General features: G+C 38.4%; 1 protein-coding gene across 1 annotated transcript in view; it reads right to left on the reverse strand.

The window, feature by feature from the left end:
- LOC126382743 (macrophage mannose receptor 1-like) overlaps window positions 1–18,781 on the reverse strand; it is a 31,740-nt gene that overhangs the window by 10,304 nt on the left and 2,655 nt on the right. Inside the window, exons 5-24 of the mRNA XM_050032795.1 lie at window positions 18,366–18,476; window positions 14,753–14,890; window positions 14,469–14,648; window positions 13,671–13,825; window positions 13,243–13,356; window positions 12,447–12,562; window positions 12,131–12,279; window positions 11,840–12,039; window positions 10,291–10,421; window positions 10,034–10,106; window positions 9,764–9,917; window positions 8,777–8,815; window positions 7,132–7,295; window positions 6,947–7,014; window positions 4,252–4,352; window positions 3,945–4,087; window positions 3,675–3,780; window positions 669–796; window positions 269–316; window positions 19–57 (exon numbers count right to left, since the gene is read on the reverse strand). Coding sequence (XP_049888752.1) covers window positions 19–57; window positions 269–316; window positions 669–796; window positions 3,675–3,780; window positions 3,945–4,087; window positions 4,252–4,352; window positions 6,947–7,014; window positions 7,132–7,295; window positions 8,777–8,815; window positions 9,764–9,917; window positions 10,034–10,106; window positions 10,291–10,421; window positions 11,840–12,039; window positions 12,131–12,279; window positions 12,447–12,562; window positions 13,243–13,356; window positions 13,671–13,825; window positions 14,469–14,648; window positions 14,753–14,890; window positions 18,366–18,476 — 2,357 coding nt within the window. The remainder of the gene's footprint in view (window positions 1–18; window positions 58–268; window positions 317–668; window positions 797–3,674; window positions 3,781–3,944; window positions 4,088–4,251; window positions 4,353–6,946; window positions 7,015–7,131; window positions 7,296–8,776; window positions 8,816–9,763; window positions 9,918–10,033; window positions 10,107–10,290; window positions 10,422–11,839; window positions 12,040–12,130; window positions 12,280–12,446; window positions 12,563–13,242; window positions 13,357–13,670; window positions 13,826–14,468; window positions 14,649–14,752; window positions 14,891–18,365; window positions 18,477–18,781) is intronic.

Genomic DNA, 18,781 nt, shown 5'->3' on the forward strand with positions numbered 1-18,781 from the left:
TGTGTCAAGAAGTATTACCTCAGTACGTGATGGCCGATGAAAATGGTCATAATCCATCTTCAATATAAAATAAGGATGTCAGAAATTTGTATGAATACACAAACAGAAAATATATAATAAACAAAGTAGATGCATATAATTCATCAAAATTGTAAACAAAGAGACACAACAGCAATTTGTCATAGAAGTGTGATGTGTGTCAGCTCCAAGTCCACACAAATGAAGTGGTATTGCACATTATGATCAAAGTATATAAAAAAGTTTTTACCTCACTGTCATAATATATGCCGTGATAACTGTGAATCACTTGTGTCCTCTGCAATGGAAAACCAGGATGTCAGAAATAATTCACAGTACAGCCCAAAAAATGTATTATAAACAATACAGATGCATATAATTGATCACAACACATAATAAAGATAGTATGTACTTGAGGCATAACCTCAGTTTCTTAGCCCCTAAGTTGACATAGTTAGGCCTCATGTACATTAAACATTTTAACTACCCCAAAAGGGTGTTTAATCACTCCAATTTGGATAGCGACACTGCATCAGAGGAAGATTGACATTTTCATTAGAAACAGTTATCAAAAAGTAGTCCTTTTTTTTTGTATTTCAGCACATACCTCTTGTACTTGATAATAAAAAAATATCACATTGTCCACTTGCCTCAGTACCCCAGTAGTTGTATCGCATTGGTCGCCCATCAGTCCAGAGAAATGGAGTGCCACGTGCACTATGCAAACCAATCCACAGGGCTGTGGTAGATGGCTTGGCCAATTTAGAAGTCAAAAACACTGAAAATGTAACACATATTGGTCATACCATTGATTTTTTTATTTATTCCCCAGTTAAATATATAATATCTAAATAAATTATAATAAACTACATATTTCTCAGATGTCCTTGATCAGTGTATGGGTCTTCTTAAACTGCACAATTAAAGAATGCAGAAAACATTACCTGAATGGACAGTGGTTTACATTTTACATGGTAATACCCAATGTTGTGACTGTGGAGCTTTAATGATAGCCAAAGTAGTTGGTTGGTCAGTCAGGTGACTCAAGCCAGTTTAGTCTGATTCACTGCTAGATGCAGCATGACAAGTGGAGGGTGTAGATTCTGTGGTATGTCAGGCACTATGGCATTAGTTGGCGCTAATGGGCACCTGTTCAGTAAATTGACTATGTTCACCCTAGTGAATTAGTGATTTTTCCACTTAGTGTGGTTTAACCTCATTTTTTGCCTTAGACTTTTCTTGACGTCTTCCAGGAGAAAACTACTATGGACTGATAATCTACAAAGCAAAACAACACTTAACAGTGCCTTTTTGCAATTTGTATAAAACTCCTACTGAAGGATAATCAGTGTTGCAGCACGCCACTCTCATTCTGCTTTAGAGACTTCATTCAGTTATAAACTTTACCATATGAATATTTGAGCTTCCTTCCTCGACTGGTCTTTAATCTTGTGTTCATTGCTGACAGTATAAGTCATCATAAATAATACCTGTCATCATGTCTTCATGCCATGATATTATGTGGTAATAAGAAAGCTATTAGGTTAACTCACAAGGCGCTCAACATAGTTGGCAGATGAGCGACCCAGTTTATTTGCTATCTTAATGTTACTGCCTGCTTATTTCATTGACTGTGTTTTCTAAGTTGAGATAACCTATGTTGCTGAGAATAGTTGAAGAAAATAATTCACTCAGTCGCAAACCGAAACAACTGCCTCAGTCACATAACCCTTCTGCTTTTTAGAACCACTACCATAATAGTTTTTTATTTGTCTAAAGCCCCTTTCCCACTGGACCAAAAAACCCTTTAACACCCACGAAGCATTCGACTTTTGTATTTAATGGTAAGGCTACAATTCAGATTTACTCCCAGGACAAATGATTCTGCATTAGTCACAGGTATATATCAGCTCCAGCTCTAATTCACTCTGATCAGCAGCGATGGACAAACAACCAGGTGGACGCATTCATTTTTGGCCCTTTTCTGGTGCAGTGCAATTATGCGCCACTGTAAATTCTGTCTCCATCCAAGCACTGCTCAAACATCATTTAAAATTAGTTAGCACCGAGTTTGAAAGAGAGACTGAATAAGTAACATATAATCAAGAAGTAAGCACTTTCACTGGCCTCTATGCATTTCTACTGTTTACTAACCCTTATTGTGGCATGTATGTTATGTCGAACGTGACACACCAGAAAAAAACCCAAAGGTCATACTTATCTACTGCAGAGCTGGTCTACTAGCAACGGGAAAGAAGTCTGTTGCCTATTTTTATTGGGTTCTTCCGCACTTAAAAACTGCATATACACACAATTTTTTTTAATGGACAGGACAGGTAAGCATGAAGTGGGGGAGAGAGAGAGAGGGCATGACATGCAGCAAAGGGCCACAGGCTGGATTCGAACCCGGGCCACTGCGGCAACAGCCTTGTACATGGGGCGCCTGCTTTACCCACTAAGCCACAAATTTTAATGGAAAAAGGGTATGAGCCAGCTATTGGCCAATTAATTCTCCTACCCCTCCGCTGTCTATCAAGACTATTTTGGAATGGCACGGTCGTATCCTGGACTTAGCCAACAGATGACTATAATTAGTTTCAAGAAATAGAAACAAGCTAGATTGTTTTCTTTTTCCTTAGTGTGGAATTATGATGGGTTTAGTCAGGTCTGTCTCCAGCGCTGACACAGTGCTAAAATAAGGAGTGGAGATAGGTCTGATAATGCGAGACTAGTGTTTCACAATCTTTCTGCCGTGATCCCTTGTGGTTTATTTTGTAGTATAATGTTTTATTTATGTAACTGATACCTTGTTAAATCCCAAATTAATGTCACTGTGAAGTAATTATTATTATTCTGGATTACAGATATCACAAACCACATGTTCAACATACCGGCCATTACATTGTATTGGCTTTTTTTACCCTCTCATGTTTGGAAATAAATGTTACTGTGTTTTCTCTAACTGCAAAATCAGGCCAGCCGTGCACAGCCAGACTAGAGTCACCCAGGCTATTGTCTATACAGCTTTTTCTCAATTTTGTTTCAAGCTTATACCAAGACTATTGAAGTGAACATGGAAGCTTAGCTTGTATTGTTTGTTTTTCTGACTAGTTAAATCTCCTCTCACAGGTGGAGGATATAACATTCATGCACAGTTTTTAGGTAGCTAGGTGTTGGCTGTTTACTTTATGGTGTGTACAGGTGCAACAACTTCCAGAAGACTATTTGACATGGGCGTCACGTCTCACTTGAGCATTTGAGAACAAAACACATTGATCACCTAACTAAACAACTTTAATCATACAAAATTTCATCTTCTGCACACTAGGATTTGCACACTCTTTCATTATTAATAGTTGGTTTTACTGGCTAAACCATGAATGCCTCAAGTATCCAGATCTACCATATGTACTCTCTATACAACCGTATATAAACCGTATGCTTGCAGTCAACTATTTTGGATTAAGGAAAATAGCGCAAACCTTTGTCAATAAAAAACTGCAGTTGTTCAATAATTAGGCCTGTTGTCTCCAGCTGACTTCATTTGGATATCCAGAAGACATTGACATTTTTATGAAATATGCATGATATGCGTTTCTCAGGAATATAAAAATTATAGTTTTCTTTTAAAAAAAATAAAAAAACACAAAACATACCATGCACCTTTCTGGAGAGGATTGAGACGAGATTTCCTCCCATTGATTTGCACTGTGCTCTCGCTCCAAACCACGTCTCCTTCTGGTTGGTAATGATGTTGTAACACTATAGGAGCATAAAATCAACAGCTTTGTCTCAAAAGGGTAGTAGCTTATTTTTTTTATCCAAATATAGGTTAATACATTGTCATATTGAATGTCCTTTTCATGCACCACCAGTTGTTTCCCCATCCCGCAAATCAACAATAATAATTAAATATGACCTCTGACCTTTGAGTTAAATTTCTCCCAGTTTTGTGGACAGCCACCTTTTGGAGTAACTGTTGGTGGTACAGTGGCGTTGGCAGGTGGTGAGCCACTGCGTTTACAAACGGACCTGTGCTCATGCCCACAATTATAAACATGCCAGAACCCTGTAAGCCAACCCAAAATGTTAAACAAGTATATAAGAAAAAACAATGTGCATTTTTACATCCAAAATCTAATCTCAGATTATTCTTCATCTGAAAGGTAAAGAATATCAGATTAATTATCTGAAAGTAAGCCACTAAAGATCAGTGACTTTTAAGTTATTCACCTGTATATGTAGTCATGACAGCACAATTCTCATCATTGCGTAGGAATTTGGGTTGATTTTCATCCCACCTTTGAAACACCACTGGAGACCCATCCATCCACCTTTTCAGAACACAATAAAATCATTAAAGAAGCACATGTGCTGGACATGTGTGTTGAATTTCAAGTCAATCCGACATATGGTGCGAGGGAGTTGGCCTATGAGTTAAATTATTTTTCAACCTTAATTATAGCTATAGTTTTTTGGATTTACGTGGATTTTATGCCTCCTTCCTGCCCCTTGTGAGCTTTGTTGGTGTCGACTCTTGTCTGCCTCACATCCTGTGATGTATTTATTTACTTTTTTCAATAAATCACTGTGCTCTAGTCTGCTCGCCTGCAGTCCTATCTGTGAAAAATGTTGAATGAGGTCTGCTCTTCAATCCAGTCAGAAAAATCCACCAGATTTTGTTCAAAAAAAGTATTTAACTACTTCAAAATTTAAGATGCACTAATCGATACTTTATGTATGTGTAATATGAAAGAGATTACTTGTAGAGATGTACTGAGATGTCACTATCTGTATTTATACTTGTTTAACCAACAAAATAATCTCTCTCCATCTGTATTCAGATACAATACCAGGAGTGGGCATGGTTGGCAAATAATATAATATATAACCTAATATTACTTGGCAATGTAACTTTTGTCCCTTTAAAGCATCAAATTGACTTAATATTGGCATATAATTATGAAATATATTTCCACATCCTCATGCTGTAACCGAATGATCATATCTATCTCTGTATCTCTGACTGAAAAAGAAAGTGTTTTAAAATCTAAAGATTCTGTTTTTCACTGTAAAAAGAAACTATTTACAGTAAATATATATGAAAAATACTAATAATCATAAATTCCAATGATGCTATGTTTGCATTTATTCATATTTTGAGTGGGTTTTCTTAAATGGAAATAAATGAACACAGACTACATCCAAAAACTATGGGTATTATGCTTCATTTTAATGTATAGATTGTCAGGGTTTGAAATAAATCCAGCTGTCACACTAGATTTTTTTGTCCCACTACTCCTGAGTTTCCCTGAGTCATAGCAGAAAATATCAGGGTTTAGACAGGCAAGCCAAAAAAAAGTGATAAGGCAGCATTCCAAGTTTTAAATTATTGATGATAATGACTTACTACTGTAACGCATGAGGTGACGCTTAACGCTTAATGACTGGGTATGACAAGCAATGACTAGTAAAATAAGGTGCTATGTTGTAATCAGAATGGGCATTTTTATTTTATGGTCAGCCATAATGATATGCATCGATTTGAAGAAACATAATGGCTGACACACAGACATGTCAACTGTGTTTTGTTTTTTTAATAACAAACAACTTCAGGTATTATTTATATTTGTTTCCATCCAACTGTCTGTGCTTTCCTCAATGACACATTCAGATTGGGGTACATCTCTAGTAGCATGTAGTGGTGAACTCATAGAACTAACGCTCAACCCTGACATCCCCCTGAGCTCTCAAGAGCCCTTTAGTCTATTTTGGATCATTATTTTTCCTTAGCAGCCAAGGCAGCTCTTTTTATTCTGATGAACTAGCTGCGTGCTGCTTGCCCAGCATTATACAGCAGACATTCAGTTGGATGCTAGCTGATGAACATCCAGCTGAGGAACATATAGCAAGCTAAAGAGACTCATAGTTTCCTCAGGGGTTGGTTAAGACTAAAACAGAACTAATATGCTTGGCTGATGACAAAAATACTGATTATTTTGACATGAAAACAAATAATAATTTTGATGCAGGAGCAATCAAATTATTTTTTTAATAGACACACAAATCTGACAGTCTGGTTCAACATCACTGGTATCAAGCCAGCCTTGCAACACTTACTATTTAAAAGGTCCAGTGTGTAGGACTTGTGATAAATATGTTTTATTTATTGTATCATTGCCTAAAAAAACAAGAAGAGGGTTTTCTTTACCTTAGACTGAGCCATTTGCACCACCATGTTTCTACAGTAACCAGACTGGACAAACCAAACATTGGCTCTAGATAGGCCCAATGGCTTTTTTGCTTCTCCCATTGTAGTTCGCAGTCCCTCCGTGATGTGAGCATAGAGCAAAAGTTTTTATTTTTTTTATGTGTTTTTAGCTGTTTACATCCCTGGGTTCATTTGTTTTGGAGACGAGAGCTTTATGTACAATTTGGCTCACAGTAAAAACCTCTTGAACGTCTGGATCAGAAATGAGGTGAGCACACGCCAAGTCATCAGGACAAAGCTGAGCACAAATGGCAGCCCATCTGGGATGTGCCAAACGGTGCAAGAGAAACGCTAATTTGTAACATGAAACTGCTTTATTCAGTGTTTTTACAGGTTTCAATAACCTGCTCTGTTTGTTTTGGAGAGGAAGAGCCCTCTGTGGGTAATTCAGGTCCCAGTAAAAACCTCCTGAACAATGAACACTGAAGGAATTCTAATCTGGAGAGGTTTTAGCTGGTTGCAATCTGCAATCCTGGACCACTGGATGTCACTAAATCCTTCTAAATCTTGCACACTGTCTCTTAAAAATGTTCCAATGAAATTACATAGAGTGCAACATATTACTGAGCTGGTCACTTCATCTACATTTCACATAGTTTGGATACGTTTCTTCTCATTTTCATTTAATCTATTATTCATTATTTAATTAATACTCACCCATATGTTTTATCAAGATCTACGTTCAGGCCTATCCAGTAAGGCCTATCTCCATAATTTTTGGACATCTACACACACAGAGGAAAACAGTAAAACCAGACGTACTTGCATTGCAGTATGTTTTAATCTCAAATACCACAGCTAAAGAGTAATGTCAGTAATGGAGTATGAATGTCATTCCTCACCCGTTTCCATAAGAAGACACTTTCAGCTTCACTGTTGATAGTTACCAAGTCACTATGCCTCTCTTGGCAGAAGCGTCGAGCTTCTTCCATGGCAATGCCCATAGTGTTGAGATAATACTGAGACCCCCCCCATTCTAGCCACCCATCAGAGGTCCTATTGTAATCTGAAAACATGTCAGAAATGTGTAATATATTACAGTACTGTACATGTATAGGTCAAGATTTCTGTAGCTTTAGCCACGCTAGCGGTATGGCTCTATGGACTGTACAGACATTCCTGGTCCCCAGAGGTTGAATCTCTTTGGTTTTTAACTGACTTGTACCCCAGCGCCACCAACAGGTTAAAAATTTCACTTCTCTTGTGAAACATCTTGGTACTAAATTGCTACTAAATTTGGCCCCAAATTTTGTACATACATTTGTACAGACATTCGTGATTTCCAGGTGATGTATCCTACTGATTTTGGTAGTCCATTAACTTTCCATCCAGCCCCAGAGCCACAGTGGAGTACGCTGCTTAGCAGACTGTTGGCTCCACACGCTCCTCCATTGTCATTAGATTAGGAGCAGAATGAGGGCAGTGTTGCCAACTGGGCAACCTTTTCACTAGATCTGGCAACTTTTCAGACCTTCTTAGTAACATTACTTTTAATAGTCACTAGTGACAAATTTAGCAACTTATTCAGCCCATCGGGAAAGAAAAGACAGAAATAAAGTATATTATATTGTAATTCATCCACATGCATGCTGCTCAGAGTAATCACAGTTCATGGCTCTTCTGCCATCAGGAGCGTCTCTCTCCTCCGTGCAGTAGGTGTGGGAGAGGCAGGAGGAGAGATCAGTTGTGAGTTTCTATGGTTATGTAGACGCTCTTGCTCTCTGGATTGAAAGTGTGAAAAAGCAGTGCACTACAATAAAAGTACCATAATTTTCATGCTATTCAAATATTTTGTTGAGGATTTCTGTACTGAGTCTAATTGTGTGAAGTTGTAATGATTCCATTAATGTGTGATGACATCACCAATATGCAAATGAGCGTGTGACGTCTTCTGGTAGTTATTAGTGACTTTTGGAGCTAAAGCTAGCTACTTTAATTTGAAAAGTGGTGGCAACACCGGGCGCGAGAGAGATGAATAAATTAGACCTCTGCCACTTTGTTTTGAAAATGGAAAACAAAGATTTTGCTACCTGATATCCAAACAGACATCTCTTCCTATTTCTCTCCATATTGCTCTGTTAGCTAGCTACTACAACCCACAGACAGTGAAATGCAGTTTTTTATTGACCGGCGTGGTTAGCTAGTTGCCCATAGTTTTATTTGATTGGATGAACTTTTGCAAATGCCCCTGAGTGCAGGATGAGTCACCAAACATTCAAAACCATTTAGCTGGTTCTACAGAAAGAGAAAAGACAGGGATTTTGATGTAAAATGCTCTGATACTGATTTTTGACATATCTGGCATATACCAAGAGGTACATCATTTATTAGCACAGGGACACAGGATTAAAACTGGGAAAATGTATTTTTCATTTCATGGGGACTTTAATGTTAGCACATAAGTATTGTCATCATGGTGATGTTAGCATTCTAATGTTAGCATTTAGCTTAAGTCTATGTGGTTACATCAAGGAAAGGTCCACTTACCAGGAGGGGCAGGGCTTGGAGGCGGTTTTGGATTGATTCCTGTAACGACACAGATGTAAGAAAATATACTCAAAACACAAATAAGAGTACTGGAGTGATAGTAGGCCATGCTGATTTAAGAATATGTTCACCTAAATAAATTTGAGAAAGACACTGTCGGTAGGTCAAGTTTGCTCAGTTAACCTTCAACAACGGTTATAAAAGATTGGCATGCTCTTCTTTGACACCTTGTCAAGGTTCAAGGTATCTTTATCATCCCCGAGGGGCAATTTGTGTCACAGCCAGCAGTTAAAACAAAGACAACAATTATCACAACAAATAAGTAAACAACCATAAAAGAATACACAGTACATTTAGCAGCCATTTAAGAGGCTGATAGCAGCAGGGATAAATGATTTTTTGAACCCATTTGTTCTGCATCGGGGGAGATTATATCTGCGCCCTGATGGTAGCAGCACCAAATTGTCCCTTAGTGGATGGCTTGTGTCGGCCAGGATACATTTAGCTTTATTCATGCACCTAACCTGATACAGGTCACGGAGGTCATTTGAGGGTGCTCCAGCAATTTTACTGCACACCTTCATAATGCCTTACAGGTTTAAAAGAAAGTGACCCGTGCCAGCAGATAAAAGAGAACCTAAGAACAGATTCAATAAAACAGGAATAAAACATTTTCATTAAAGTGGTGTCAACATTAAAAGTGCAAAGCTTGCGATAAAAGTGCATGTGCTGATGTGCTTTCTTACATACAACATCAACTTGGGGCTCAAAGCACAGCTTGCTATCAATGACAGTACTGGGGTATTTGTACTGCTGCACAAGTTCAACAGATTGTTTGTCCATCACCACAGGGGAGATGACAGGGATTTTTACTAAAATCAATACATATCTCCTTTGTTTTGGTGACACTGATATCTAAAAAGGATGATTTACACCCCTGGATAAACAAACAAGTGAGAAACAAATTATTTCAGTCCGTTATTTTACCTAAACGGATCTGGCACACCCATCCTTTGTACGTCTCACAGTGCAGATCGTTCCAGGACCCACGATCATCCTTCTTATACATTTTGAAAACAGCACAAGATTCCACGTTGTTTTTATTGTTTGGTTCTTCATCCTCCCAGTGTTGGAACTGCACCTGTAAACAAAAACAAACAATAAAACACACTTATTTATAATTTTATTGTTTATTTAATGAGGTATCCTGAACTAAAAAATATACTCAACTATTAAAGTAGAACACTATTAACTCACTGGGGATCCATCACTCCATACATATCCGGTGGCTGGGTCAGGGGCACTAAGTCCAATCCAGACTGATTCATAGCTAAAATAGACAATAGTTATATTTAATATTATCATCGTATTGGCCATTAAAGTATAAAACCTATTTGAAAATTGTTAAAATAACATTTTCCCAGTGCTCTGCCGGACACTAGCTAACATTCATCATCTGCTGCAACCAGTTTTGTATTTTCTTTAGTTTTTTACTTTGTCAGGTGATACTGTACCGTTCTGGTAGCTCTCGTAGATCTTCCTGACTGTGGATACTGAGCAGGTCTCCTCCTCTGGCCCTGCAGTAATCTCTGGCCTCGAACCAGGTCTTCCCGTCTGACGATGAATGTGAGGATGCAGAAAACACCTTGAACAGAAGACAAAGAGGTTAAACATGGTTTTATAGTGTGACTTTCCAAAAAACAAATGGTGTTTTATTGTCTTTGTACTCTTTATTTGTGTGTCCATTGGAGTACTTTTGTTTGTAAGTAATAGCACAAGTGTATGCACAAGTTCATCTTTATTGTCAGAGTGGGCAACCTGAAACTTATGCAAGCTCGCCTTTTTAAGCTTGGCCCACAAGGGGGCAGAAAAGAGATGAATGCAAAATGTCCTAACATTATCTGAACAGATGTAAAATTTTCTTGCCAACATGTTAGCTTGATCATGTAATATAAGGCATTGCCCATACATGCCATCGTAATCAGACATTTTATTTGTAATAAATCGCCCCAGATGTTCTGTTTTATTACAAACACACAGCACTTTCTCTGATGGATAGAAATCTGGAAAGCTAAGGTCCTCATTGTTCTACATATCATGACAACACTTTTTTTTTTGCATTGTATCGCACATCATGTTTGACCCCGCACTCAAAACATATACTCATTAGCTGTTGAAACCCAGCACTGCGACGAGTGAAGATAGCCAGATCCTTTGCATATATAAGATGGTTTGTTATTGTGTTACCAATCCAACAGCCAGTTCGAACCCTCTGAATTGGTTAGATAAATCATTCATGTTTACAGAGTTTAAAGAGGGTGGGAGAAAGAAGGCCCTCCTGTTGTACTCCATTACCAACGCCAAAGGGAGCGGAGACTCTGTTGCCCCATATGACCTGCGTATTCTGGTTGGCATACCAATATACCAGGATTCTTGTAATGCTGTCAGACTCAATATAATGCTTTGACTCAATTTCAGAAACAACATTAGGAGATTAACTTGGCCAAAAGTGTTGGAGGCATCAGTAAAGTTGATTAAAAGGTTTTCCTGTCTTACATTCAGCTACTTCTTTCAAGGCATAGATACTCAAATCGTTGTCATGGTTAACCTTGAAGCCAGACTGGTTGTTGGTGGTGCCAAAATATTTACACAAATCTTTCTAGAGTCCTCTCCAGATGGGTATACTGCAAACCAAGTTCAATAGAGCCAGGCTCTCCTTGCCTCAGCTGGCTCAACAAACCCTAAAGCCCCGGTCAGAGATAACGGATACCACAAAGGTGGTTATCTATTAATTATTTCTTCTTTAGGTTCTGTGCGCATGTAAATATTCAATCACATAAGTCAGGTCGAAAGGGCGGAAATAAAATCACCCTTTTGGAATTTTTTGTTGTTGTTGTTGACCATACCAAAAAAAAAATCCAATGGCCCAGATTTTTTACACTGTAGATGCAATATGAAGGAGCAGTTGTTCCAGCAAACAAAAACTCCCTGTATGTAGGGTATCTGAGTATTACGCTAGAATTATACTTTGAGGTGAGGATGAAGTGGATTTTGGAGCTGTACCTTAAAGCAGTAGTTTCTCGTTCCTACTTGAGCCCAGCCGAATGTACATTTGCTAGGGGTAAGAGTGGGTGGTGCAGGGGTTAAAACTGCCCCCTCTGCCAGGTGTTTGCAGATGTATTTCTCCTTTCTGGTGCAGGGCAGCACATCCCAGAGGCCAGCAAAAATCCCCGTTGTCATGGCAACGCAGCCCTGTTGGTGACCTTGCATAGTTGGGGGAAATATTGCAAACTGTCAGTTGTGAAAGCCACTTTCTGCCACATCTTACAGATGAGGTTTAAAATCTCTCCATACCTGGCATTCCAGCATTCCAGTGAGTAAAACTCACTGACTCTGTGTTGGTCCACACAAATCGATCAATGTTTTTCTGGTTTGAGAGGCCTAGCCAGAAGTATTTCTCTGGTCTCATCCCCACCAAGCTGATGAGGAAGGCATTATCCACCCTGAAAAAATTTGCATAATTAGGATCACAGGATTTCTGTTGTCACTAAATGTTGTACAAACAAAACCTTATGTGATTTTTTTTTGGTTTGTTTGTGTATCCCAATACACCGTACTTCTGAAATTGAGTATTACTCATAACATTTGGAGTAAAAATACATTTTCTCACGCATTTGAAACATCAGCAAGGTAAGAAGATGAGCTCTTGCAGTCATCTTTGGCTTCGTCAAAAGTTTTGATCTTTGTCGCTATTAAGTAGCAATACGAGCCATGTCTTCTCCACCCCTGGATTGTTGGAAAACAAAAAGTGAAGAAAGATTATCAATTTTTTGAGAAAAAGGCCAACAGATCCCACCAACTATAATTTCTCAGTTTTCAATAACTTTTAAAACCCTATAGATATCAGAAAAAGTGAAAGATGCTACAATCACAAAAATATTCTATACATTTAAAGCCAGCCTAATGCAGTGTAAGTATCATCAAGTTAAACATTTAACAGTTAATGCTGCATTAATGTTTTTTGACCTCTTGGGGGAACTCTTTACCACACTGACAAAGTCCTGCCAAATCATTCTTATACTGTAACAGTAAGAAGGAACATGAGCGCTCATTTGAAGTCATGTTCCTCTCTACCTGTAAATGTAAGGGTAGTATTGAATAGGCTTTTAGCTATTTGTTTGGGTCTGGGTGAGAAAAATATTTAGCACTGAAGCTGCTTGATGCCTAACTGTGTTCACCAATTAACTTGCCAACTTTGTTTGTATGCTTTTTTAGGTGGACAAGTTGAGTACTGAGAATTTATCAGAGCTTTGCTGCACCAGAGACAACCAAAACACTGAGCTGAAAAAAGGCTAAATAGCTCTGTTTAGCTTTGCTGGATGTTGGTGTTAGGTTGTAACCCTAGGTACGCCCAGGTTAAACTTTAGGAATTTTGAAATAAATAAAAATTAGTTAACTTAACGCACGTTTTTGCAGCCCACATTCTGCTGCACTTGATCACCGGTGGGGTTTGAGGTACTCATCTTCATACATATATAGCCATGTTTCTCCTCACACACATGGTCAGCCCAGTTTCCATTCTGCAACAGATACAGTTGAATATGTATTTATGTGGAGTCTGGATGTACTGAGAAGTACTACAGTCAAATGCACTGATAAAATTGCATGTCAAACAGAGACACCAGAGTCATAAAACTGTACAAATATAATATCATGTTTTAGATACAGACAGATACAGTAAACAATTTATATATTGAATTTTAACACATGCACAATTAAGTTAACTATAGCTGCAAAACTAATAATTTTGCTGTCTGATAATCAGATTTAAAAAAATGAAATTTGATGCCACTTTTTTTGAGTGCATATACACAAAGCCACACATGCTCCTTACCTCTCCCCTGATGAGAACACAATCCTGTAGATCAGTGGACCCAGCAGGTTTCCCAAATTCCCAGCTAGTGAAGCTGACAGTCGAATGATCAATCCACTCGAACAGTCCCTCTGTCTTTCTGTCATTCAGTCCAATCCAAAGCTCATCAGTGGATGCTGCAGACACGGATAAAGGAAAATATTGTCTGTAAATTATTCACAATTCCAGGTAACAGACAATAACAGACATCTGCATATGGTATTAATGTGTTTTGATCCATTTGTGCCTCTTGACTGGTTTATTCTTTCTTTTTAATCACCGACTCATACTTTAGCCGTCTGTCTACCAGCTGGCTAGTATTATTCGATTTCAACAACAAAGGAAGTCTATGAGGGTTTTCTACAGCATATTATAGCAGAGGCAGGCGACCTTGCCTGAATTAAAGTCCAGCTCCACAAACATCATTGTGAAGAAATAACTATACAAATGTAATATTGCCCTTCAGAGAAAACGTGCTGTGGTGCTATCTTGCAAAGCAAATGCTATGCATTGTTTTGGGTAGGCCAGTTGTTTTGACCATCATCTTGAAACTAAAGTTTTCATGAAAAAAAGAAGTGTTAGGATATGTCAACCTTAGTTCAGCACATGACAATGTATGATTCTAAATTCCCTTTGAGGTAAATAGTCAGAGCAGTGAATTGCAAGCCAGGAAAAGAAAGGGTGGAGAAAGGAAGGCCTCAGGGCTTAAAGAGGTGTTCTTTGTTGTAAGGATTTGTTCCTTAAAGATAAACGTGTGTGTTTGTATTTTTTCTCACATACTGTATCCAAGTTGAGAGATGACAAAGCTTTGGTCCTCCACATTGCGCATGCTGACTAGGTCCCCTCCGTCATTACGACACAATCTCTGAGCATCAGCCCATGTATTCTGAGTACGATTAAGGTAGAAGCAGTGGCCACTGTAGGGAATCCAAGGGCTTGAACAAAATCCAGTCTCAACAGCTGATCATGAAAAGAACAAAGAAATATAACAACTTTATTATTGACAGATATTGTAGCTATATGGGGGGATGAGCAGAGCACAATAGAAATACATTTTTCTTTACCTTGTGTAGGCACTACCTCGGTGGCTTCACTGTAACAGATGTACCCGAGTTTCTTGCTGCAAAGTGAACTTTGCCAGGAGTACTGTACAGCAGGATCAAGAATTGCACAGTTGTGTCCTGGATTAGGAAGTGGATGTCCTAAAACAAGATGATGGTTATATTTGACATGTGGTACTGCAAACAGCTTCATATCAACCCACAGATTTGTCCTAGCTTTATAGTCTCTCACATGACCCGAAAAAGAGAGAGACGACTTGTTGCTCTGTATATACAAACGTAGATCAAAATCTTGTGTCGGGTGCTCATGGACAACAGGACACAAAGGCAATCCAGGCACTCCAAAAGAATATAGAAAAACTAGGAGGGGAAATACTGAAAGATCTTTATTGTAGTGGCTAAATCATTAAAGCTACAGTCTGTAGGAATTTCTCCCATTTTACGCTGAAATCGTATATTGCATTCAAACGGATAGCGCGCTTTAGTTTCAAATGCATATTGCAACAATGGTAGCCGCTGTGTACCAAAAAGAAGCGTCTCTTGCTCCTCTCCTTCCTGGCTCTCAACGAAAATGCCGAAGGCGGGGCTATTCCCTGGTAGTGCTATATGTCTCTTGCTGGCGGATATATGTTCAAGATGACGAAACATTATGGAACCCGTCCAACGACTTACCCTCCCCATGTACAAACAAATCCAAATTTCTCCTTTTACGAGAATAAGATTATTGGTGGAGATAATAATACACCAATGATGATATATTTATGAATGCAAACATTGATTTTTGCCAATAAACAACTGAAAACACTACACAATGTCCTTTTAAAAGAGCCAACATGTTTCGACCACTGCAGGTATTCCTCGGGGCTTACAAAACATACGACACTTAACCCACCGTAAAACCACAAATTGTCTTGTTTACACTGCAGTTTTTGTGTGTGTTTAACAAATACAATATAATGTGTAATTATTGTAATTTGTGAGGTGAAGAGGTGCTGGAAGACAGATTCATTCATTCATTCATCTTCTAACCGCTTCATCCTCTTGAGGGTCGCGGGGGAGAGGCAGGGTACACCCTGGACAGGCCGCCAGACTATCGCAGGGCTGACACACAGAGACAAACAACCATTCACACTCACATTCACACCTATAGACAATTTAGAGTTATCAATTAACCTAGTCCCCAATCTGCATGTCTTTGGACTGTGGGAGGAAGCCGGAGTGCCCGGAGAGAACCCACGCTGACACGGGGAGAACATGCAAACTCCGCACAGAAGGGCTCCCACACCCGGGATCGAACTGGCAACCCTCTTGCTGTGAGGCGACAGTGCTAACCACCACACCACCGTGCTGCCCGGAAGACAGATTCTGTTACCTATATTACCTTTATATATAATAGACAAATATGAGAGTAGTATTAATTTTTATCTAACTCTAGGCAAGAAAGCAATGAAGATTTTTCCCCAAAATCTGAAAACCATTCCTTTGACTCAAGTTTTTCTCACATCCACTTACTCACTTTAACACTTCCGTTCCCAAAGTCAGGTACAGAATGTATGTTCAAATCAATTTATATTATGTCAAATAACATGAATTAATAACCTCACTAGAAATTCAGTGCTTCTGGAAGCTCATGAGAATTGTAAAAATGGCAAAATTGATATTAATAATAACACAAATATCAACCAAATAGAGATAAAAGAAGAAACATCACCTATCAATCCAAATTGGGTTTACAAAGTTCATAACCACATTATCTTTGAATGAGTGAAAATATTATATATTATATATTATAAGTACAAGAAAAAAAGTATGCATTACACTGTGTATGGTCTACAAAATGGAGACATTTTTCGGTGATTTCAAAAGAAAAATGCTAGATTATAACAAAGCTGACTTCATTAGGTAGGTTGTTCCTTAATTTAAAGGCTTAGTTTGTATTAATTCAAGTTATCAGATTGTAGAGAAAACTCCTAACACTTGATAGCGCTGTACCAAATATACATATTTGACTGGTACAGATTTAAGTGTAATGGAGAAAAATATTCAACTTACTCTATTTGCTAGCTTCATTACATTTTAAGGGGTAAGCGAAATGTTTTTGCTAATACATTTTAATCTACCCAATCACTAGAATAAATGTTGGCATTGTATGTTTCTGTAAACCATACATTTTTATGTTGTTTTGTAGCAGATACAGTAAATGTTTAGACATAAAAACCGCTTGGTTATGATGATCATGTTTTGGCTTAAAATAGCCAGTTATGGTGCCACAATAAATTGCTGCTGGAAACACAATGATGGCTCACTAAAAACAACCAGTTTTGTCATTTTTTGGTCCTGAACAGTGGTCTGCAGTGATCAACAGCTTGGAGGCTCTTTTCACTTAAGGGGGATTTATACTTGTGTGGCAGGCCCTATGTTGTAGCCTACGCACGTGGCCTACGCAGTTGTGAGCGTTTACACTTGTGCGGTGGTGTGTCTGTGTCACTCTGCAGTTACACCTCCAAAACGCTAGTTGGCAGTGGAGTTTCTGTTAAGTGCTGTAAAGTTTAGTTGATTCAAAACACACCTTAAACTAGGGCTGCCACTAACGATTATTTTCATTGTCGACAAATCTGTCGATTATTTCTTCGATTAGTCGACTAATCATTTCATCGAAAAATGTGTTAAAATGTTGAAAAATGTCGGTCTGTCTCGCCCAAACCCCAAAATTACGTCATTTAATGTCTTGTTTAGTACTCACGCCAAAGGGTTTTAGTTCACTGTCACGGGAGAGTGTGTAAAGCTGCCAATATCTGAACGTAAGAAGCTGCAGTAAGAGTATTTTGGGGTACTTTTATAGTACTTTTCTATGAAAAATGACTCAAACCGATTAGTCGACTACTAAAATAGTCACCGATTATTTTAATAGTCGATTAGTCATCGATTAGTCGACTAATCGTGGCAGCCCTACCTTAAACACATATTAAACATTGCATAGAGACAATTTCAAACAGAAGTACACAAATTAGCTTCACTGTAGCTCGCAGCATTCACAGACAAAGCATTTGTCTTTATCTGAACACATTTTCCCCACAAATACAACATGCTAATGTTTTTAGCACACGCCTATGGCATTTTATGTTGTATATATTAGCCTAGCGACTAGCAAACTTTTCCTCTACTCATATGAATCCAGGAACAACAGTAACATTCATCAAAGGTAACGTTACAAAATTCAGCTCCATTACAACTCTGCAGGCTAGAGCTCAACCTGCGACCACGGCAGCAAGGCCTTTGAGCAATTTATGCAGAGCCGTAGGTACGGCGTCAATTTGATGCAGAGGTATAAATCATGCATTAAGTGTCACACCATCCACCATCCCCTCTACCTACCTACCAATGACAAAGTCAGCTACCTTATGTGATGAGAAATACATCACTTTATATTTAATTAATCACTTTAAATTCATCACTTTATTAGAAACACTGATTGATTTTGTATAAAATGTACAAAAATAACATATCTGTGGTCAAGAAATGACATTTTCTTATGACGACTGGGCTGTTTTAATAGATAAAAATGTGAATATATCAGAATAGAAACACAAAGAGTTGAAGTGGAAGACAAACTTACCTGAGTCCCATTTCAGATAGCGGTAAGGCTTCCCATTAGTCCATTTCCAGCCATGTTCTGGATACAGGATCAGCCCAGTCCAAAGTTTAGTGCCGCCTGAACCTAGCAGTGCTGTTTGGGGCATGGGAAACAAAAATGAGCCTCACCCTATGTCACTCATTGTTGGTAAAGCTAAAAGCTTGTGATTTTTTAACAACTCAACAGTATCCATGTAAACATTCAAATATATCAATAAAAGTAATGCATTTTAAGGTCCAGTGTGTAGGATTGAGGGAGCAGAAATGGAATATAATCTGATTCAGATTCTCACAGTCCTCTGTGTTGACAAGACATGGCATGACATCATCAAGCCAACAAAAGAAGCAACTCCCTGCTCTTTCTTCTCTACTGGGACCCCAGCAAGAAGGGCCACTGCT

Source organism: Epinephelus moara, chromosome 21 (genome assembly GCF_006386435.1).
Source record: "Epinephelus moara isolate mb chromosome 21, YSFRI_EMoa_1.0, whole genome shotgun sequence".
NCBI lineage: Eukaryota > Metazoa > Chordata > Actinopteri > Perciformes > Serranidae > Epinephelus > Epinephelus moara.